General features: G+C 43.6%; 1 protein-coding gene across 3 annotated transcripts in view; it reads left to right on the top strand.

Moving 5' to 3' along the window:
• Positions 1-15,649, top strand: part of SLC36A1 (solute carrier family 36 member 1) — a 45,662-nt gene extending 30,013 nt beyond the window's left edge. For all 3 annotated transcript variants that reach the window (XM_072756794.1, XM_072756795.1, XM_026008292.2), the window contains exons 10-11: positions 2,411-2,580; positions 11,148-15,649. In XM_072756794.1, the coding sequence (XP_072612895.1) occupies positions 2,411-2,580; positions 11,148-11,419 (442 nt within the window). In that variant the 3' untranslated portion in view covers positions 11,420-15,649. The remainder of the gene's footprint in view (positions 1-2,410; positions 2,581-11,147) is intronic.
• The last annotated feature ends 8,310 nt before the right edge of the window (positions 15,650-23,959 follow it).

The raw sequence follows: 23,959 nt of genomic DNA, 5'->3' as shown, positions 1-23,959 counted from the left end.
AAATGCCATTCTACCCTGGAAATCTGAGCCTTGAAGGGCCAAGTACCCCATCGGTTCCCCTTAAACATTCCAAAAAGACAGGGAGAGAGGAGGGCGAATCAGCAAAGTTCCCAGCTTCTTCTGTGCCTCTCCTGTAGCAGTCACTGGCCTGATGTGCAAGCCCCTGGCTGAAGGCTTGTGGAGAGCCCTTCTGTATCTCACCTTGCTTAGCTTGTGGTTACTGTATTGCAGGGCAACACTGAGATACACTGAAATGCTAACTAAAAAGGTACCTGTCAGGGCGCCTGGGTGGCTCAGTTGGTTAAATATTTGCCTTTGTCTCATGTCATGATCTCAGCATCCTGAGATTAAACCCTGCATCAGGCTCCCTGCTCAACGGGGACTCTGCTTCTCCCTCTTCCTCTGCCCCTCCCCTCCACTTGTGTGTGTCTTCTCTCTCTCTCTCTCTCTCTCTCTCTCACACACACACACACACACACACACACACAAACACACATTCTCTTTCTCTCTCTTTCTCAATAAATAAATGAATGAATGAATGAATAAGACCTTTAAAAAAATAAAAGGTAGCTGTCACAGGGTGTGTCTGAAAGCAACTGTTCTGTTTTGAAGATTAGAATTTCATTGTGGAGGGCAGCTGAGCAGACACTGAGAAGCTTGTTGAGTGCCTTGGGAATCAGTAGGACCTTTTGGGCTGGCCTGGTTGTCCTGTCTGTGCATGTTTTCAGAGCTCCAATCAGTGAGGCATTGTGCAAGGACAGGTGGAGAAAATGGAGAAAAGCATTGATTCAGCAGTGCCGTCAAGTGTTTAGCACAAGACCCCCTAACCAGCACAAGGTCTGGGGGGGTCTGGGCACAAGGTCTGTGGGGTGGCCAGCCAAGTGGTAGCCTTGCAATAGGCTACTGTTTTCAGAAAGTCTTTCTCTTTCCCCTGATGCCTGCTTTTAAATTTCCGAATGTTCTTATCCTTTCAAGAGCCAGGTGGTAGCTTGGCATAACTGAAGATAAATATATCTGGGAACAGAAGCAGCCCACATAATCCAAAGCCATAGATAAGCACCTGTCTTCTTTCCTCTGACACTCCAATCCCAGCTACTCTAATCTTTCCATCTCCATTTGGGTGCAATTTATTTAGCCATCCCTGCAGGTGACTATACTGCTTCCAGACTGCCCAGCACTCCAGAAGGCTTTGGTGTTTTACTGAGTTTAATTATAGAGCCACCAGCTGATTTTTCCAAAGCGGTTTTATTATCTCTTCTTGGAGCAAGTAAGACCTTTTGTCAAACTCAGTCTCTCCCAGGGTGTTCTCCTGTTTATAGCATAAGAGCATCTTCTAGGTATTAAGTTCAACCACAAAGAAATTCAGTGCACATCATATACGATATAATTACCACTTTTAAATAGATTTCCAACAAGATGGGAGAGGCCCATGTATCTTGCCGTAATGCATGAGGGTCTTGTTTGAATTGGAGCATTGGTAAGAGACAGGGTGGCCTTCCCTTTAATGATTGTGTCAGTTCCATGAGTACTTAGGGATGAGACTTGTTTTATACTCTGCACAGTACCAGGCATGAGATAAGATAGAGTTAGTGGATGGTGACTTAATGGTCTCCCCGAGAAGCCACATGTGAAGCACTGGTAGAGAGATGGCCACAGTGGGGTGGAAAGATGGGTTTTGCTCCTGCTTCTTGCCTGTGTGGTCACTATCTGATTTTAAGGAACACTGAATTGGAGGGGAAGAATATAAGAAGGCCTGTTATATCTTAGTTGTTTTAATTTTCAAAAGAATATATGTCCCGGGCAAAGATTCCAGCTGTTCAAGGTGTATATAGAATATGTTTGTTTCCATTTGCCTCTCCCAAGTCTCCAATGTTACAGTTTCCCATTTCAGAGGCAATCACATTTCTTGTATTTCCCTTTTGGAAATGTTTAGATGTAAGAATGCCATCTTGTACGTGTGTGTGAGGGGGAGTGTTTTTTCCTTTTTTCTTTTTTGGGACAATTTGTAGCACACTGTAGGCACTATTCCACTTCATGGGCTTCTCACTTAATAGTGTATCACAGAGCTAGTTCCCTATCAGCACCTGTAGTTCTCCCTCATACTTTTGAACAGCTGTGTGGGACACCATGATTTATTTAACTAGTTCCTCACTGATTAACATTTAAACTGTTTTCAGTCTTTCATTCTTAAAATATGCTGCAGTGACATTTTGAATGTAAATTTTTTGTGCACACCTGCAAGTATATCTGCAGGATAAATCCCTAGACATGAAGCTGCTCGGTCCAAGGGACACATGTGTTTGTGACTTGGAGAGATATGGCCACATCACAGTGAGACCCTTAGCCCTCTCACTGCTCATGCACGTGGAAGCAGAGCAGGCTTTTGACCCTGTCTTGTCTCTCTCTTCAGGCTGTACCAGTCAGTCAAGCTGCTGTACTCCATCGGCATCTTCTTCACGTACGCCCTCCAGTTCTATGTCCCAGCTGAGATTATCATCCCCTTCTTCGTGTCCCGTGTGCCCGAGCACTGGGAGCTGGTGGTAGACCTGTTCGTGCGCACCGTGCTGGTCTGCCTGACGTGTGAGTAGAAGACAAGATGATTGCTTTGTTTGTTTCTTTTCCCAAAGGGCACCCAGTCCCCAGGGCTTTCTTGAGAGCCTGTTGGAGTGGAACAGTTGTCATGTGTGAGCAGAAAATTTGGCCTGCAGTCTCAGATGCAGAGTTGAAGCCTGGCCAGGTGGTGAAGTGAATTGATTATATATGTGCTCTCAGGAACATGGAAATGAGAAAAGTAGTTTATTTGTAGAGATGGCATAAAATGCTACGGTGATGGGCATAATTCATAGTAAAGATGTAAAATTTCTATCCCATGTCCTTGGGATAATATAAGGTAAGAGTCTAAAGAGAGCCATTTAACTCCTATGCATATGAGTGCAAGTTACTTTGATAGCAGGTGCATGCTTATTTGTGTTTTCACAGTGTGAAATTTTCCAGTGTGACAATCTATTCCTTAGATTTCATTTTGAGCCTACATGATACTATACTAGACATTTACTAAATGCATTTCTTAGAAAATCTGTATGGATTAATCTAGATGTTTGATTTTTTACTTTGTCTTTTATTCCTCCTCCCTGACCACATCCCCAGGAGTGTGAGTTAGGAGACAAGATATAGTAATATTTGCTGTTGGTTGAAACAAGTGTAAATTTTAAAATAAAAATAAATTTTTCTTTTCATCTTTTCTTTGGTAGCTTCTGTGAGTTGATAGAGAACCCCTAAATAAATTGGTCTATAATATCTAATTTAAATTTCTAGAAGATTTGCAACTTCTTTCCAGATCGAACTCCTTGAATCTAGCTTCACTTTTTAGCTATGTTTGAATTTTTATTTCATTTTTTAAATTGTATTGTTTTGGGAAAAGAAATGTCCTGGTTTTATTATATTGAGACTTCCCTGGTAGCTTCTTAAATTATCCAGTCCAAGCCTCTGTCTTTGGAGTAAAGATAGGTCTATATAATTTTTAAATTGAACCAGAATGGAGTCTTTTAGAGATGAATGATGTGAAAGTTGTCTAGCATTTGGTCATAGTCTGGAAAATCAGAAATGACTTGTGAGTTGACTGATAGCAAGAGAAGGGAAGTAGAGGTTAGACATGGAGGATCAACTAGTGCCTATTCCAGGATGGACCTCCTCAGGGAGTAACCTAGTGCCTATCCCAGAGTAAACCTCTTCAACGGGACAGACTAGTACCTATCTCAAAATAGTCTTCTCAGTAGAAGTGAAATCACCTCAGAATGGGCTTCCTCAAGGGAACAGACTAATGGTCCTTTTCCAAAAATAGCCTAGTGCTTTTCCCAGAATAGACCTCCTCAGGGAACTGCCTAGTGCCTATCTCAGAATGGACCTCTCCAAGGGGATAGACTGGTGGCTATACTAGATAGGACCCTCTTAAGGGAACTGAATAGTGCCTACCCCAGAATACATCTTTTCAAAGAACAAACTGGTGCCCATCCCAAAATGAACTTCCTTAGGGAATACCTGTCCTAGAAGAGATTTCTTCAAGCTACCTGCAGTTCTCTTTCTCATTGTTCTTCAAGGTTGTGGGTTAAAGCTCAGTGTCATGGATCTTTGTGTAGAAGGGACTTCCTAGAGCTAAGGAACCGAATGCCTTCTCAGGACCTTTGGATTTAATGTTGGGCAGCATTCTATCTGTTTATTATAGGATAGGCTTGGATAGGACCCAGACAGAGGGTGGACTGCTTGAATTTGCTGACTCCAACAAATTGATGGCAACCAAGAATCTCACTTCTTACATGTAGCCTTTAGACCTTCTGGCCCTATCTAGTCCAGCCTATAGAAGAAGCCCACTTAGCTGCTAATCCAGTGCCTGGAGCTATCTATAGGCCACTGCTACCCTAGAGCAACTGAGAAGGAAAGAATATAATGTATCTTACTTTTCCAGTAATTTGCCTTAATATGTGCTGAGGTACTCTGGATTTTGCTCCTATCTTCTGCCTCCAACTCTCGATGCTTTGACTCAGATGTATATGTTTCTTTGTGGATGGATCATCTCTAAGTGTGGAAGAGACAGCTTTCATGTGTATAGTGTTTATGATAGCTTTCATTGCTCCCATTCTGGAATCCAAAGGGCACTGAAAGAAAGGTGGGGATAGTTCAGATAATTGGCTTTTTTCACAGTGGTTCCTCTAGAAAAGGTAGGTCTGTCTAGGTAACATATGCTCTAACTGCTTAGATACCAATTTCTTCCTGCCTGAAGAGCTGGGACAGCGATGCTGGGCCTGATTTCTCTCCTGGCCCCATTTTCTTCTCAAGCCTGGCTTAGCCTCCGGTAGCATATGTCTTGCTTCCTGCCAAGTTTCTTTCCACTGTGCCCCACAGGAGCCAGCAGTCTCTGATTCACAGACCTCATGCTATCCTTAGATGTCTCTTGATTTTTGTTTTGCTTCTCCTGACTCTGTCTGAGGGTTTCATCTCTCTTATAGAGCGTGATGCTCAAAGGATATAAGCTGTTTTTGATCTTTAAACACACTCAGTTATTTTCCCCTTCTGTGATCTATTGTGACTTAGCATTGCATGGTCAGCCTGTTAAATGATGCAGCCTCTTCATCTCTGAGCACTCGGGCTTCTCTTACCTTCCCCGGAGACTTTGAAGTGATTGTGGGATTGAGTAGAGGCATTTCACTGTAGCACCAACTTAAATGTATTTATGTGAGTTCATTTTGTTTTTATTTTTTTCTGTACTTTCAGATCTTTTTTACCTAAGGTTAATTGGCGTATGATTTTAGAACTTTGCTAGAACGGATTGTTTTCAATTATACCCATAAATTTTAACAGCAGTTTGTTTTATTACTATTTATGGTGTATTCTTGTCCTTTTCCCTAACTTTTCCTCCTCTTCCTCACTCTCCACTCCCAACGGGGAGCAGGGGAATTTGGTCCAGACTCATTTTTGCTTTCCATTTGTAATTCACCTTTCTCACCACTCTCCCCCATTCCCCAAAGACTGCTGTCTACTTTTTGGTGCTTAATTTTAGACTGTTGGAGAAGAGGGGTAGGGGGAATACATGTGTCAGGGAATGGTGCTCATTTTGTTGTGATTGCATATGGAATGGTATTTATTTCCAGCCCATATGTTTGCATTGCAGACTTAGCAGGTCACCTGTGTGCAGAGTCTGTGTAGGAGGAGAGGCTGGAAGAGGCTGGCTCCAGAGGGAGCACAGAGGTATAGAAAAAGTAGTTTTTTGGGGGTTCACGAGGCATTCCACCTGTCCTTCAGTGGTTTGTACTAACTCTCTATGGCATTTGCCACATGAAGCATCTTACTTTGCTGAAGTATAAACATTTCTAAAACGTATTGTTGAAGATGGAAAACCATAAAACCGTATTAAAAAGGTCTGTCTGGACTGGAATACACAGCTGTAGAACATTCCAAGCAGCCAGACCCTATCGAACATAAAGCTTCCAGGTCCAAACAGAGTGGCTCCTCAGCACCTTTTGGCCTTTCACACTTCTCTATCCTGCAGCTACAGAGACATGCCGGGTATCTGATTGTTAAGGTTTCTCTCAAGTCTGTGATTCTGTGATTCTGCACATCTGCTTTGAGCCTGATTTTAAATTTCTACCAAAATATTGCTCAAAAAAAAAAAGTTAATGTAAAAACATTTTAAGAGTGCCTAGATCTGGGGTTACTTGAAGAAATTCTGAATATCCCACGGACTTAACAAAGTGATTTTTTTTTTTGCATTTTATCTTTGGTGTTAATCATCATGGGTGCATTTTAAAAATAGTTGTCATCATAGTATGCATAGAACTTTGTCTTTTGCTTTTCATTTTATGTTATATCATGAATATGCATATCCTTTGTAAATATTTTCATGATCACATGATATTCCAGTATATTGGTATGTCATATCTACTAAACTCTCTTTTAGTGTTGAACATGTAGGTGGTTTTCCTTGCTTTTGTGCTTTTTAACTTATATTCCCATTACATATATTGTGTTCAAGACTGTTATTAATTTTAAAGGTAGATTTCTAGGCGTTTTAGAGTAACATAGGCTTCACCAGCATCAATCACGATGAAATAGCAAAAAGAGCTTCCGGACACAGGGCTATTGGTGTCCAACATATTTCTGGAAGTGTGTGTTTGTTCTCTTAAGTGCTTTTTCTTCTGGCGCATCAATCAGCTTTTCTGTTGCTGGTCTAAAGCCACAGGCTCCAGAATCCCAGTCAGTTCCTTCTCTGAACGTTGCCTTGTGTTGCTTCAGCAGTTAAAAGATCGTATTTTTAGTATCCCTTAACCCAAAGGGAAGATGTTTTGTAATACCATTGGAGCCCTCTTGACTAATCACGTGGGCTAGTAGGGTTGTCCTCAGCCCCCATTGCTGTGCATGCCACAGCCAGGCTGCTGCAGAAGGCAGTGGACTTGCCAGTGAGGAGCGTGCTGTCCTCCTCTTTCTATGGGCTGTTCTTGTTGGGAAGCAGGGAGAGAGTAAGGGCAGGATATTCCTGGTTGGCTGCTTCCTGAGGTCTCTTCCTTCTTGAGTTTCTTTTTCTAGAGGGCTCTAACTCAGAGTAAAGGCACCATGCTAGAAGAGGGTTTGGTTGCTCCCACATTTTTCCTAAATATCTGATTCCCATCTTTAGAATTAGCTAAAACTAGTTTGCTACATTTTGTGTAGGGGCAAAACAGGTAGCCCTGCTATTGAGCCCTTGGGCTATTTGGGCTAATTTGGTTGGGTCTTTTTGTCTTCCTCTTCTGGCAACATATTAGTGGGAGGCTTACAATTCTTGCCTTCTCCCTTCACCCCTCATTATCTTTCTCCAGTGTCAGGCTTTATTTGAGGTTCAGTTGTGGTGTCTGGTCCTGCCAAAACAGGAAGAGGGCCTTCCCTTTGCAGCCCCATGATCCTGACTTTAAGAAAAATGTTTTGCCACTTTTAAAAATCTCTATTAAAGATATTTTTGTTAAGCAAGCTTATCTTGTATATTCTTTGTAGTAAAAATAAGAACAAGTTTTTAGATTGCTTTTAAAATGTCATGATGAAATGGAACATCTCTGTCCAATCTGAGAAAAGATTGCAATCACACAAGCTTCTGTTGCTGTTTCCACTTAATTCTTATCAGAGAGTTGAGCACATCTGATCTCACTTAAGTCGTATCATTAAGTACCATATGTCCTTCAGGTTAATGTGAGGGAGGGAGGGGGGATGGCAGACTCAATGCTAGGAGGGCCCAGACAGGTCATCCGATGTCTCTCTCCTCGGGCTCGTTGTCTCTGAGAAATGCCTCCCTTCTCTGAGTGGGCTGGAGCATCCATGGAGACCAGGGGCTGGCACTGGAAGAAAAACTCATACTCCCTGTAATGGCACAAAACCAGGCAGGCTGGAGGCTGTGTTTTTGGCACGACCATGTGTTCTAGGAGAGGAACCCCATTGCTTTGCTGTGCCACTATTAAGCTGTACATGGTGCTTCCCAGTTGACAGTGAGCTGAGGGACATCTCCCAGAACACATTGCTAAGTGACTTAACCTACATTGTATAGTTCCTTAGTGTTTCAGAGCTGAGTGAGACTTCAGTGACCATGCAGTGTTAATACAGTTGCCAGACCTCATGGGTGACTGAGCTGAGGCTCTGCATGGTGAGCTCATTTGTGCTAGGACTGGTGATTGTATTAGCTTACATTTATGAAGCATTTATTGTGCACTCAGTGCTCTAAGTTCTTTACGTGAATGGTTTCATGTGACCATCGCTATTCAGTGGCAGGTTAAGTAGCTGGTTGGCTAGTGATGGAGCTGGTATTAGAGCTCAGGTTCTGAGTCCATAACCTACACTGTTTACCATGTTCCTGTACCAGCTTCTCTCAGGGCTCAGTTCTGATTGCTGCCCCAGTGCTGTTGCCCGCTACTCACTTGTATTGGAACTATGGGAGCCATCACTGAGGTTGACATTAGGCAGATGTAGACCCAGACCTCAGAGAGGGCAGGTGTCCTTTTCTGGGTCACACAGCAGATCAACTCTTATTGAGCATTTGGTTGTCCATGATGAGAATGCCATTTTGTCATCGGCCTACAGTTTATTTTCAACTTTCCTCCAGATTCAACCCTGAAGATCTGAGGGGCATCACCAACTGTATTTAGAAAGAGCTAAGGGCTGAAACAGACTATTTTTAACTTGGAGGGCAAATTAAAAGCCTACATTTTTTTGTGGACTCTCAAGGCCTCAGAACAGTAAAGGTATTAGTGGATAATTGTCATTATGGCCAGACACCAGAATGGGAAAAGAGGAAGGGATTGCCTGCCACAGGGCTGTATAACCATGGCAGAGGCAGATCTGAGACCCAATATCCTTGTATTCCCTTTTGTCATCAGGCTTCAAAACCCTTGTCTTACTTCTTTACAAAGCTGAGAGAGGTCAGGGCAGATTGTATACCAATTCTCTGCTAAACTATTGCAACGTTTTCCTACAAAAGTTAACCCAGGGGGGCACCTGGGTGGCTCAGTGCTTGAGTGTCTGCCTTTGGCTCAGGGTGTGATCCTGGGATCCAGGATCTAGTCCCACGTTGGGCTCCCTGCATGGAGCCTGCTTCTCTCTCTGCCTGTCTCTGCTTCTCTCTCTGTGTGTCTCTCATGAATAAAAAAATAAAATCTTAAAAAAAAAGTTAACCCAGCATCTGACTCTGCAGTTCTTGACAGGCAGAATCTTTCTGCTGATGAGCCTTCTCCCTCCAGCAGGTATCGTTCTGCATTTTTAATTGTCAGCTCTGTGATGTGACTGTATCAGGGACTTGAGGTCCTGGAGTCTAGTCTCAACTCTGTCACTTTCTATCATTTAACCTCTTTGGGGACAATAGTAATAATGTTGCCGAGTTATATTCCCATAGACCCAAGGCAGATTCAGCCCATGATTGGCTGCCTCACAGTGCTGTCTACCAGACACTAAAGGTTCTGCCTTCATGGGAGTGTTCTGGGTCTGTGCTGTGCAGAACGGTAGCCTTTAGGCACCAGTGACTGTTAAATCCTTGAAATGTGGCCAGTGTGAATGAGGAACTGAATTCATTTAAGTTGACACATTTTCAGGGTAAATGTGAGACAAGGAGGCATGACCCTTCTCTGCCCTGGTGAGTCTTGGTCCCATGTGCCTCTCCTCTTATTGCAACGGAGTGCTATTCCAGCTCAAAAGCAAGCGCTTCTCATAAAACCTGGCTTCTAAATGCAACCCAGCCCTTGTGCTCAAAGAAGCAGTGATCAATGCGGACAGTCCATCAGAGGAGGAGAATTGACCTGAGGATAAAACTGGCTGCCTTAGACTGAGATGTTCTGGCAATCTCACCACTGTGGTGCCTTCCTCAGAACGACTTGGCTAAATTGCTCTATGAAATGAGGTTGGAGCAAAGGAACTGAAGCCCCCATATAAGATGTAACTGGTGGGAATCAGCAAGGTCAGGATGTGCTAAGGATTTTCCAGTTGGAGCCTGCAGGGGGAAGACAATTCATCAAAATACATTTGATTACTACTGAGTTATTAGTGCACTTTTCTTGGGCAACAGTATATATACTAGCAATGATTATATGAGCTATGTTATGAGCCTGTTGTATGTCAGGCCTTTTGTTAAGTGCCTGTGTCAGCTCATTTCATCATCATGATATCTCTGTGACACAGGAGCCATTTGTATCCTCATCTTGCCAACGAGAAAACCGGTGAATAGAAAGCAGCTATATAACTTCCCCCAGTGTCACTCAGAGAGAGCCAGGATTTAAACACAAGAGCCTAATTCCAGAGCCCATAATCCTCCATAAACTTGTGAAACATTGGCCTTCACTCCTCACCCACAGTGGAAGGCTGAGTCAGATGGGAACAGCGGAATCAGTGGCCACCAAAGTAAGGGCAGTTAGTGAAGCCTCCTTCTCTTAGTTGGACAGCGAGGCAGTCATGGCTATGCTGTGGAAGGTAGGCTTCCTAATGCAGCCTACCATTCTTCTCCATCATTTCCACTTCCCTCACATACACCTGCAGCTAAGTTTCAGGTGTGGGAGCCACTAGCTTGTCCTGGCGTAGGCATGCAGTCATTGTGTGGAGCCTGGCTTCTCAGGTCAGCCTACACACTGAATTGCTTCTCCCTGCCCTGTGGGGAAATGCTCTGTGAAATGGGGTTATAGTGATACCATTCAGAAGGACAGCTCCCCCCCCCCTCCTATTTTGTTATTTGTCCATTAAGTAGAAATGTTAGTGTTGGAGGTACCCTCAGTGGTACAAAAATGACCACTCAAGTCCACCTCCCTTTCTGCTCTAGCCTATCTCCTCTGGTGGGGACCAGACTATCCTGGAATGTAATTTAGTTCCTTTGCTCCAGAAAGATAGAAGTCGTGTTCTGTGGCAGGAAAAGCCAAAATCCAGGTGATTTGGGTTCTAGTCCTAGTTCTGCCAACCTTGCAGTGAGACCCAGGTTGTTCCATACCTATAGGCATTTGTTTTTTCACCTGTGGAATGAGAGATTGGACTGGATAATGTCTGGGTTTCTACAGAGCTCTCCATTCTAGAGGAAGAACACTTGCTAAATTTGCTCAGCAGTGAGGAGGTCACTTCCAGCTCTGGGCAGTCTTGAACAGGTGTGTCCTCTTCTCCTACAGGCGTCTTGGCCATCCTCATCCCCCGCCTGGACCTGGTCATCTCTCTGGTGGGGTCTGTGAGCAGCAGCGCCCTGGCCCTCATCATCCCGCCCCTCCTGGAGATCACCACGTACTACTCGGAGGGCATGAGCCCCCTCACCATCGCCAAGGACGCCCTGATCAGCATCCTGGGCTTCGTGGGCTTTGTGGTGGGGACATATGAAGCCCTCTACGAGCTGATCCAGCCAAGCAATGCTCCCATCTTCATCAACTCCACCAGTGCCTTTGTATAGCAATCTGGGTGCATTCCCTGCAGCTACCCACCCCACCTCTGTGTGTTCCCCAGCACCTGGCCCCAGAGCCTCAGGTAGGGTTAAGGCTCTGGGGGAAGGCAGGGTTGCTGTCAGGGAACCCCTCTAGCTGACACCTAGGTACCCTGGGCCAGGTGGGGCTGAGGGCAGAGGAGAGGATGGGTAGCAGATATGCAGAAGTCCCTCTTAGTGGCAATGCCATCCCTGTGCATTTGTACTTATTTAACCCAGAACTTTTCAACTGTTTTCCTTTATGATGTCTCTTCCCTTACTCACCACCCCCCTTCTGACCCACCTCATTTGATTTATTCCTGTTGCACAGCTCACTTTATTTAAAAATCTTAGCATCCCCCACCTCATGTTTTCTCTTTTCCAGGCAGGCCCAGGCCTAGATTAAATGAGTGGGAACCACCCTCTCTTTATAAGGCCAGGCCTCTCTCTTTGTCATACCTCTCCCAAATATTTTACCTCAGTATCCTCCTAGCTATCCAAGTATCCAGGAGGTGCCTGGACCTACCTAGTAGTTTAAAACCAGCCCCCAAAGCTGGAGCTTTTAATCTTTTACTCTCTCTGGCTTGTGACCCTCAGCAACACCTTCTCTGAATTCCTTGTGTGGGTCACGATGTCATATTCTTAGTTGCTTTAGCTTCTGAAAGATATCAAGTGCTGCCTAAATTGAAAATATTTATATTTTATTTAAAACTAGCTTCTGTTTTTAGACTCTGTCTCTAGATCTGGGGTTATTATGAATTGTTCCTTCCTTAGTAAACTTTTACTAGGCTTCTCCTGCGGAAAAGAAACTTGGTCCAGGAAATGTGTGCTTTGGTACTCAGCACTCTTGGCTGAGTACCCCAAAGGTTTTAATCAGGATCATCTAAATGTGTACCTCTGTGGGGAGGCGTGGACTTTGCCTCCCATCGACCAGCCTGATTTCATATTGAGAAGATATGAAGGACTCAGGATATGTTTGCCGGCGCACTAGGCCAAGGAAAAAATGGCCAAGTGGGATGTGCTTCTGTCCACAGGAGGCTTACAAGATGGGTGCTTTGTGCACTTGGGCCTGTTTTTCAGCCTCAGCCCCTGACAGGCACATGGCACAGTAGTGTTCAGTCTCCAGTATGTTTGGGAGACACCCACACTTTGCCGTGCATGAGAAGATGAGGCCAGTGTGCACAGAGAGTGCGAAATTAAGTTCATAGAATTAAGAAGCAGCTGGTCTGATACTATGTGTGGTGCTTGGTCGTTTACAATCAACGAGGGACAGGGAGAAGCAGTGCCCTGCCCCAAGCTGCCTCCATGACCTAGACTTCTAAAGGGAACCACTCAGTAGGGACTTTGGTCCCTTGTGTTCTAAACACTAATTATGACCCCATCCCTCCCCTGCATGCCTCCCTGAGTGTCAGAAATAGTCTCAGTGATGGCTCACCTCAAGGTCAGCCTTGAGATTTGGGAACAGACTGCAGAGAAAGCAAAGAAAGGTGCATTGCCTTGGTTTGAGCTGTCTCTTCTTGCCTCTTAGTGTGAGAACTATTCAGAAGGGCATTCATGAACTCTCCATCCCCTGAGCTGTGTGCATGTGTGTGTGTGTGTGTGTGTGTGTGTGTGTGTGTGTGTTCATGCATGTGGAACAAGGTCATCCTCCATTGCTGTTACCAGCCTCTTGCTTACTTGGAGATGCAGTTCACCTCGAAAGTTGGAGAGCAGCATGCGTCATCAGGGCTCATGTTTTTTGTGTGTTTCACCAAAGCTCGTAAGGGCTGTGATCCCCTGACCCAGCCCTACCTTTCTCTTCTGCTCCAAAGCCAAATTGTCATTACAGTGACTCCCAACCTACTAACAATTTATTAACTAAGGGAGATGTGATCAGTTGTGACTTGGACTCCCTGAGGAGAACGATACTTTTTACCACCCTTTCTGTAGTTGCCAATAGGAACTTATAGGACCAAGACTCCAGCTGGAGGTGGCAACAGCCTGCCCCATGAAGTCTCAGGTCTAGAAGTTACCAGATTGGGTTCAAGGGTTGTTCTCTTCTGTTTGCAAGCCCCAGGGTCTAGCCGTCTTTCCACGGCAGTCCTTAGAGTTGTTTTCAGTGAGAAGGCGTGTGCCAGAGGAAGGGGATCAGATGTGTATCCTCCCCACATTTTCTGTGGTGGAAGTGTCTGTGACTCAGGAAGCTGCGAGAGGCCGTCCTGTCCAGGTGAATAGTAAGACTGGACCTGAGGACTGGGTGGTGCATAACTGTGGTACTCTGGCCCCAGGTCTTTAGCAAAATGCAGCCTCATTGCTTCAGGGTCACTAGCCTGGGAAATGAGGTATGAGGAGAGATGGCGCTAGCTTTGGGGTTTTTGGAAACTAATTTGACACAGCCTTCTCCCTGTTTGTTCTTTTCCCTGTGCTCTTGCTGCTTCAGAAGACCCAGGCCGAGGGAGTGAGGGCATCCTGTGAGTGGGCCTTTCTCAGTGTGCAGTTGCTAGCACTTAGGTGTCAAGTAAAGGGTCAGCCAGAAGACGGAAGTGAGAGGAAGCCCTTTCTCTTCTCCTGGAAGCAGCCCTCTGGGCCAGCTCAGGGAAGCTTACTCTTCTGCCCACGAGGCTTCTTCAGTCGGAGAGCCTTCCCTGGTTTCTTCCCATTGCCCTTAGGAACCAGCTGCCCAGCTTCTCCGTGTGTCCTGCTCTGGTCCCTTTCAAAAAAGGCCCAGCATAAGCAGAAGTCTGATCAAGGAGCAACAGAGCAAGGCTCTCTGGAGTGTGAGGCTGCATCTGCGGGGCCAAAGGCAAACCGTGGGATTTTCTGGCCCCATACTGTTAGGCGCTGTGTCTGTTCCCCAGCTTCCCCAGTGCAGCCTCGGATTTCCATTAGCCTAGAGGTAGCTTCTCAGAGCCCTTCGTTCCTTCCTGCGTATGCTGCTGTCAAGAGGTTTCCCACTCTGTTGGGAAGAGTCGGAATGCAGGTATTCATTGGGAAGAATGTGATCTGGTGTCTTCTATTTAATTTTTCTAGCCATTGTCAACATTTACAAGTGTCATTATTTATATTGTGCTGCTGTCCACCTGGCTAGGAGCCCTTCACCTGCACAAATGCAGGCCAGCCATATGTGAATGTGTGGCGTGTCTTAGCTCAGAACCTGCAGCTCATGCTATCCCTCTCTTCCCCTCACCTCTCCAGCCAAATTCATTGGCTGGTGCTCACTACTTACTCTACCCCCATGAAAGGTACAATTTGCAGTTTTTTTCAGTTGTCTTAAAGTGATGATCCCAGAAAGGGATCTTAGGGAAATCTGTCCCCCTGCCCTGTTCTCTGGCTTCCTTTTTTCTTCTCAAATGTCTCCCTTCCTGAATTATAGAATATCATCTCTGTTTGACACTACATATTCACCTCATGTTTTCTGGAAGTGCAAAATCTCACTTTATCTCTGTTTACAGCTCTCTCTACTCACTACTCACAGCAGAGGAGTCCACATCAGTGGGTTTTATTTCATAGCCAGTCAGATGTTAAGGCAGACCCCGGCATTGGCCCTGGTCAGAACACGAAGCCACTTCCTTCCAGCAGAGACACAAAGTCCAAGTGGCACAACGTGATTAGGGAGTCGGCTCCAAAGTCTGCCTTAGAATTAAATTTTCCAAAGTACATTACAAATCTCCAAGACCATTAGGGGAAAAGGAGAGGGTGTAGTTTGTGCTTGCAATCATGTTCAATACTTTTAGATAATTTAATTAGTCCTGCTGTTCGCAAGGCTGTTTGCTCTGACAGCATCAGCTTGTGATATTTCTTCCCTGTTCTTTGTACCACTGGGCCATTCTCAGGCCAGTGGATGTAAGTGGTGCTGATATGTGGTTACTGGAAGGAGGAGTGGGGGATGAGGGTGGAGGGTGCCTGTTTTAAGCCATGTTCTTTTGTTTCAATCAAGGTGATGCTGGGGAAGTTGTTTTGTTTTAGTGAACAATAAAATTATGTGACTCTCTTGTAAACCACGTCAATGAATGTGTGAATAAGATGAATATGAGAAACTACCATCCCCAGGTCTTGGTAACCAGACAGTGCCGTGTATATTATACTGTGTATGTGCCTACATGGATGTCTATTTCTCGCATGGTATGTGTAGAGATGTAGATCATGCAGGAGCTCATAGAAGAATTTGTTTTGTGTTCTGCACATGTATCATGTGTTAAACTTTTCCTTTATCAATAAATGAGTTTTATTTTTTATTTTTGAGAGGTTGCAGTCTGCATCTTTGTTTTTGCCTTTTTTAAAAAATATCACTCAGATGTCTTTACTAGATCTGACTAGGTCAAAATGTTTGTAGTTTACGTCACAGAGCTGATCCGGGGGAGTAGTCCAAATAAAAGAACCACTTAAGGAATTGAGAGTTCCCAAGAAAGGGGCCAGGTAGTTGTTTTTCTGTTAGACAATTCAGCCCTTCCTTAGCTTACTCCTGCTTTTCCTAAAAACTTGATTAAGAACTCTCAACCCTGTCTATGTCAGATGATTGTACTTGACAGGTATGATGGTTAGTTTCCTGTATTAACATGGCTGGGCTGTAATATTGAATAATCCAGCTATTCAATCAAACACTATTCTAAGTGTTGCTATGAAGGTATTTTGTGGATGTGGTTGATGTCTATAATCATTTGCCTTAATCCTCAAAATGTGGGTGGGCCTCATCCAATCAGTTGAAGGGCCTTAAGAGGAAAACTGACATTTCAATGAGAAAGAAGAAATTCTGCCTCAAGACTGCAGCATCAGCTCCTGTACAAGAGTTGCCAGCCTACCCTGTAAGTCTTGGATTTGCCAACCCTGACTATCATATAGGCCAATTCCTTGAAATCCCACCCCTTCCATGCATGTATATATGTTTGAAGCAGGGAAATTGACTTTAGGGCAGTGGAAGAGATAACTCTCATCCTCTGTTGTCACATTAAGAGGGAAAACAAGACTATGTTAGCTAAGATGATCTGAAAACCAATCTTGGGTGGCTACTGAATTATACCCACTCAACAGCAAAGCCCTTGAGGCACACTTCTGAAGTATAGCACTTTACAGAGAGGAAGGCAGGGAATGCTTTATGACTACTTTTGATTATCAATATTTATTTCTGGAATTGTGGGGTCAGAGGGATTCAGTGACTGTTCCAAGTCATCAACCAGTAAGTGGCAGAATTAGGATGCACAGGCAAGCCTTGTTATTCCAGGACACAAGCACTTCCCAAAGGCACTGGCTGCCGCCTCCTCTCTGTTACAGCCTCAGGAAGGAGGTCCGCCTTTAGGAATTATTGTGAGGGTTAGAGAGAATGTTCTAAACCACCCGGGCATGAGAGCTTATGAAGCACTTTCTGAAATATTAGCCGAATTGAAGAAAACCAAGACTCCAAAGCAGTTTTACTTGCTGTGTGGTTTTGCATTTATTCACTATAATCATGTTTTGCTCACTTCCTTTGTGGAGAGCATTCGAAACTTTTTAGATTGTTTACCTCTTCACATTTTTGTTCCCGCTCATGTTCACACTTAATGGCTATAATCTCCCCTTCCAGGTAACAAGGGCCCTCAAAGTAAACCCACTGAACTGCTGCAGGCATAAATTGAGTGACAGTGAACTGAATTGGGACCCTAAACTTGGGGCTCTTTGCTAAGTAAGCTCACTCTTCCTTAGACTCTGCCTATAGCAGACATACGCAAGAAACTGTGCATATCTTTAACTGGTGCACAATACTAGATCCTTGGTCATTGGTCCCCCCCCCCCCTTTGGGGGTAAAAATTTGAGTATTATCTACAGGTAATAAAATTCACCTGTTTCAAAGTATACAGTTTGATGAGTTTTGACAAATGCATTTGACTACCATTTTAATCAAGATATGGAATGTTTGTTTTACCCTAAAAAGGTCCTCTGTGCTCCTTTGCAGTCAATCCCATCCCCATTACACTTGGCCCTTGGCAACAATTGATCTGATTTTTCTGTCTCTAGTTTTGCCTTTTCTAGAATGTCACATAAATGCAGCCATTAAATATATAGGCCTTTATATCTGGCTTCTTTCCATTTAGCATAATCCTTTCTATATTCATCTGTATTGTGCCTTGTTATCAGTAGTTTCTTTCCTTTTATTGCTGAATAATATTCCATTGTATGGATGAACCATAATTTGTTTATTCATTTGTAAATTGTGGATATTTGGGTTGCTTCTGGGTTTTGGCTATGATGAATAAAGCTGCTATAAATATTCATGTACAGACCTTCATGTAGACATATGTTTTCATTTCTCTTGGTAAATACCTAGAAGTGAAATTGTGGGTTTGTATGGTAAGTGTATATTAACTTTATAAGAAATTGGAAAATTGTTTTTACAGAGTGACTCCGCTATTTTCTGTTCTGACCAACAATTTATAAAAGCTCCAGTTGCTCCATATCCTCACCAATACTTGATATTATGGTCTTTTAAATTTTAGCCAGCTTAATGGGTATAGGGTAATACCTCTTTGTGGTTTTAATTTGCATTTGCCTAATGATTAATGTTGTCCTGCACCTTTTCCTGGCTTACTTGCCATTGGACAGTCTTCTTTAGTGATATATTTTAAAATTTAGTCTTAGAAATTTTAAAGCTTTCTGCTTTGAAGTAATTATGGATTCAGGTGCAAGGAAATGTATGGGGAGGTCCAGTGCACCCTTCTTCCAGGCTCCCCCAATGTTAACATCTTATATAACTATAGTACGTGACCAAAACCAGGAAACTGATGTTGGCACAATATATATAGAACTCTTTTGGATTTCTTCAGTCACATATGCACTCATTTGTATGTGCACATGTGTATGTGTGTGTGTGGCTGTAAACAATTTTATCATATTTATAGCTTCCACTAACACAGTCAAGATGCTTATCTGTGCCATCACCACAAGACTCCTTCATGCTGCCTGTATAGGGAGATACCTCCTGCACTCTTACTACATCCTCAACCCTGGGCAACCACTAATCTGTTCTTCATCTCTATCATTATGTTACTTCACAAACGTCATATAAATTGAATTACACAATATATACCCTTTTGAAGTTGGCTGCTTTCCACTCAGTATAATTTCGTTGATGATCATTCAAATTGTTGCCTGTTTTAATAGTTTGTCTTTTTTTTATTGCAAAGTCATATTCCATGGTGTGGATGTACCACAGTTGATTTAACCATTGTTAAACTGCATCGTTTCCAGATCTGGCTATTACAGATAAAGCTGCTATGAATATTCATTTACGTACAAGTTCCCGCATGAAAATAAGTTTTTATTTCTATAGAATATATATCCAAGAGTGAAATCGCTGACTTGTATGTAAGCCCATTTTTAGTTTTAAAAGGAATTTGCAAAGCATTTTCCAGAGTGGCTGTACCATTTTACATTTTACCAGCAATGTGTGAGTGACCCAGTTTCTATCAGCATTTGGTGTTTTCATTATTTTTTATTTTAGCTATTTATCAGATCTTGTAAATGTTTTTTTGGGTGTACACCTAAATATTTAATTTTCTTTGGAGCAATTTTAAATGGTAATGTGTTTTTAATTTCAATTTCCATGTGTTCATTGGTAGTCTGTAGAAATGCAGTTGATTTTTGCATGTTAATCTTGTGTCCTGCAACCTATCTATACTCAGTAGTTCTGTGAGTTTTTGTCAAGGTTACTTGAAATGTTCTGTGTATATAGTCATGTTGTTTGCATATATAAATAGTTGTATTTCCCTTTTTTCCCAGTCTATGTACTTTTCTTTTTCTTATTGCAATGGCTAGAACTTCTAGCACTGTGTTAAAAAAAAAAAAAAAAAAAGAGTTGTCAGTGAGAGTGAACATTCTAGCCTTGTCTCTCATCCTATAGAGAGAACATTCAGTCTTTCACTACTAAGTATGATATAAGCTTTAAGATTTTTATGGAAGTTCCCCTCTATTTCCATGCTGAGAGATTTTTTAAAAAAAAGATTTTATTTATTCATGAGAGAGAGAGGCAGAGACATAGGCAGAGGGAGAAGCAGGCTCCCCATGGGGAGCCTGATGCAAGGCTCAATCCCAGGGCACCAGGATCATGCCCTGAACCGAAGGCAGACACTCTACCACTGAGCCATCCAGCCATCCTTGAGAGATTTTTTTTTAATCACAAATAAGTGAATTTTGTCAAATTTTTTCTCCATCAATTGACATGATCTATGGTTTTTCTTTTTTCACTTATTGATATGGTGGATTAAGTTGACTTTTCAATATTGAACTGGTCTTGCTTATCTGGATTAAATCCTACTTAGTCATGGCATATTATTATTTTTATACATTGTTGGATTATCTACTGTTTTGTATTCACCCTGGTATTTAATCTGATAAATGTAGACTCCAGAATGGTGCCTCTTTGTAAATATGCAAAACCACATGCCATAACTGCTATTATTGGCATAAGTATACTTCTCCCTGGGGATGTGAACTGGTGCAGCCACTCTGGAAAACTGTGTGGAGATTCCTCAAAGAGTTAGAAATAGACCTGCCCTATGACCCAGCAATTGCACTGCTGGGGATTTACCCCAAAGATACAGATGCAGTGAAATGCCGGGACACCTGCACCCCGATGTTTATAGCAGCAATGTCCACAATAGCCAAACTGTGGAAGGAGCCTCGGTGTCCATCGAAAGATGAATGGATAAAGAAGATGTGGTCTATGTATACAATGGAATATTACTCAGCCATTAGAAACGACAAATACCCACCATTTGCTTCGACGTGGATGGAACTGGAGGGTATTATGGTGAGTGAAATAAGTCAATCGGAGAAGGACAAACATTATATGGTCTCATGCATTTGTGGAATATAAAAAATAGTGAAAGGGAATAAAGGGGAAAGGAGAAAAAATGAGTGGGAAATATCAGAAAGGGAGACGGAACATGAGAGACTCCTAACTCTGGGAAATGAACTAGGGGTGGTGGAAGAGGAGGTGGGTGGGGGGTGGGGGTGACTGGGTGACGGGCACTGAGGGGGACACTTGATGGGATGAGCACTGGGTGTTATTCTATATGTTGGCAAATTGAACACCAATAAAAAAAATAAAATAAAAAAAGAATCTGGGTTAGAGTCCCAGACTTATCTGTTCAGAAGACAAAAAAAAAAAAAAAAAAGTATACTTCTCCCTTAGCCCAGGTTCCCAGCTGCTATAGTACTGCATAAAGCCCACATATGTTTCCTTAGAACAGTTTCTCAACTTTGGTATTATGTACTTTCGGGGGTGAATAATTCTTTGCTGTGGAGAATGCCCTGTGCATTGTAGGATGTTTAGCAACATCCCTGGCCTCTAGCCACTAAATGCCAGTTGTAGCAATCAAAAGTGTCTCCAGACATTGCCAGAGGTACCCTTGTGTGGGGGGCTAGGTGGGGGGAATCACCCCCTCTCCTATTGAGAACTACAGCCATAATACATTTAGCTCCTCCTTATCCCTAGCTGGAGTGATGTTTTTTTTTTTTTATCTTGGCCATTGAACAAGGGTAAGTGTATGGTTATGGATACTACAAAACGATCTGCCTTTTTAATAGTAGTGATAAAATATATAACAACTTTTGAGCCTTTACTATGCCACTACGCTAAACATGTTACCTATATTATCTCTTCTAGTACTCAATGTTCAGTGAGGGAAGATGCTGGTAATATCCCCGCTTTGCAGATTGAGGCATAAACGGCTCAATAACTTAACCAAGATCATACATTTCCTAAGTGATGGAGCAGGTCTGTCTGACTCCAGACTTCATACTGCCCCTGAGATCTGCCTCTCTGCCTCTAACTCCATCACTCACACCCCTCAGTGGACATAGAACATTTCCAGGCCCTAGTCTGAATGCCTAAGTCCCCCCCCCCCACATTCCAACCCCAACATATTGGGACTACCCACCACTGCCCAAATACTTTAAACCTCTAGGCCTTCACTCTGAGCTTTTCCCTTAGCCTGCCTGGCCCTTCCCTCTGTGCTAAACTGAAAGCTCAATTTTAAGATCCAGCTCAGATGGCTGCTCGTTAGAACCTTCCCTGGCTATGTCAGTCATAATTTATGGCTCCTTTCTCAAGAGCAATAACATCTCTTCTCCAGTTAGCCTCATCTCTGCTTATGCTAGAGATCTGTGACTACTTGGCCACTCCCTAGATCATGAGCTCTTGGAGGCATTGTTCGGATCAGACTTGATCTCCCAGTACCTGGCTGTGGGACTAATATTGTATCTGGAATTAGCTGATTACTAAATCCAGTGTGATTTCCTTTAGTAGAACATGATGTCTATCCTCTAAGGAGTTGACTCACTGCATTTACTTTTTGTTTTCTATCAGTCTACTAAGCACTTTCCTTGGTTTCACCCTATAGATTTGTTGAGGGATCTTGAGAAAATTCTAAAGGCTTGTCTTTTCCCAGCGGGGTCCTTGAGAAAGTTCTTGCTCTTTACTTGGTGAGACCTTCTGTGCCTCTCCTCAAGACAGAGCTATCAGAAGACCTTTAGAGGTCTTCTAAAGTATGTCTTTAGACACTGAAGTATGGGTTGTTGTCCAGCACCTGGGCCCAGATGCCCTCATAGGCTGGCATTTACCCATTCACCATGGGATTGCAGGATGGGCCACCTGTTCTATACAAAACTAGCCACTGGCCTTGGGCAAATCACTCCATATCTCAAAACTTTATATACTTCATTTTTCTCAACTCTTATCTTTCAGAATCTCCATAATCTTCAGTCCAAAAGAGAATGTTCTTCCTCCCCAAGGCCTTGGGCTCTGCTTTTCTTCACTGGGATGCTCATTTTGAGGTTCTAGCCATGGCCTAAGTCTTCCCCCCAAGACCTCACATGTCCCCTCCAGAGCATTGTTCCAGTTTTTGGAAGATACATTGGCCTTCTCTGTTAGGCCCTGATAAACCCCATGTGATGGTGCAGCTGTGCCGGCCCGGCCTCCCTCCATGGCCCTCCAAGTGAACAGGCTCACAGCTCCTTTACCATTGTCTGGTGATTCCAGTTGCCCTTCCATGCTGGACATAGTTGTGAGCCCTCAATCCCACCCCTCCCAGCTGCCCTCTAGCAATGCTCAAGGTTGCCGTGGTGCTCTTCAGGTCCAGCCTCAGAACTGGGCACAGGATCACAGGACTGGTTTGGGATTGAGAGCCCCAGGATTGCGCTGACTCCACCTCCCAGGATCCAGACTCTCTGGCTGTTAATACAACTTAGAATTATGGTGACACTCTTGGCCCATGAACTCATTAGACTAAGCCCTCTCAGTCCTTCTTGCTGCTGACCCTCCACCCCCTGATGTCTTGTGTCTGCAGTTTGTCTCATGAACCCAAATGTAAGGCAAAATTGGGAGTCAGACTGCCTTGGGATTAAATCCCGGCCCTGCCACCTGTGAACTGGGTGACCTCACTTTAAATCACTAATTTAAGTTACAAGCCACTTAATTTATGTATGTCTCTGTCCCTCTGTCCCTCTGTGAAGGTACTTACCTTGCTGGGTTTTGTGAGGATTAAATGAGACAAAATCTGTCCAGTGCTTGCCCTGCACCTGTCATACGGCAAGTGCCCCAGTGAGTGGTGGTAGCAAAGATGATTTTGGTGAGCTGTAAAGACACCCAGCCGGGAGGTCAAGAAACATGCGTCTCTGCCTTCCTTGGCCACTGTTACGCTGTGTAAGACTCAGGACGTTTGGAACCAGAGCCCCAGGGACTTGAGACTGAAGAATTTCCCTGAAAACCTTGGGATCGCCTACCGCTCAGTAGGCTGAGTCTTTATCCCAGAGCGCCCTCTGGTGGTTGGTACATGAAGGTGCAGGCTCGGGAAGACAAAGGGAAGGAGGGGCCTGTTGTGGGGGGTGGGGGAAGGTGGGCTGGGTGGAGACAGGCATCCCCATCCAGGAAAAGGAGAGCGTGTTGTAGGGAGATAACCAAGCTGGGTGCAGGCCTGAATGTGGGTCTCATCTTTTCCCCTGTGGGCCTTGGGATGAGGAACAGCAGGTATGAAGATGCACTACATCAGCATCTTCCACAGTTGATTTAGCAGACCCTGGACAGTCATTTTAAAAATCTGAATGTTGGGATGCCCGGTGGCTCAGCGGTTGAGCGTCTGCCTTTGGCTCAGGGTGTGATACTGGAGTCCCGGGATTGAGTCCGGCACTGGGCTCCCCGCAGGGAGCCTGCTTCTCTCTCTCTGTGTCTCTCATGAATAAATTTTTTTTAAAAAAAAATCTGAATGTTTATATGTTTTCATGTGTTCTAGAAAAAAACAGTAACTTTCAAATCCTTTAGTTTGTGAATATGTCATTTTAAGGTGAATAAAAATATTTTTTAAAAAAATTGGAATGCACTAAAAATTGTAAAGTGAATAATGATACAGGTGGTATTAGGCAAAAATCATAAAAGTGGCAAGCAAAAAAACAGAAATCTGGGCAACACTGGACTAGCTTAGATGTGATTTCCTGCACAGTTCTGATAAGCTAACCTTATCTACATACTATCTGGTAATATTCTCTAGTACAATGGTCACCATTTGTTGTTTATTGTTCTAAAAA

This window comes from Vulpes vulpes, chromosome 4 (assembly GCF_048418805.1).
Source record: "Vulpes vulpes isolate BD-2025 chromosome 4, VulVul3, whole genome shotgun sequence".
Taxonomy (NCBI): Eukaryota; Metazoa; Chordata; class Mammalia; order Carnivora; family Canidae; genus Vulpes; species Vulpes vulpes.
The sequence above is the reverse complement of the archived record's forward strand: the minus strand, read 5'-3'. Positions and strand labels throughout refer to the sequence as shown.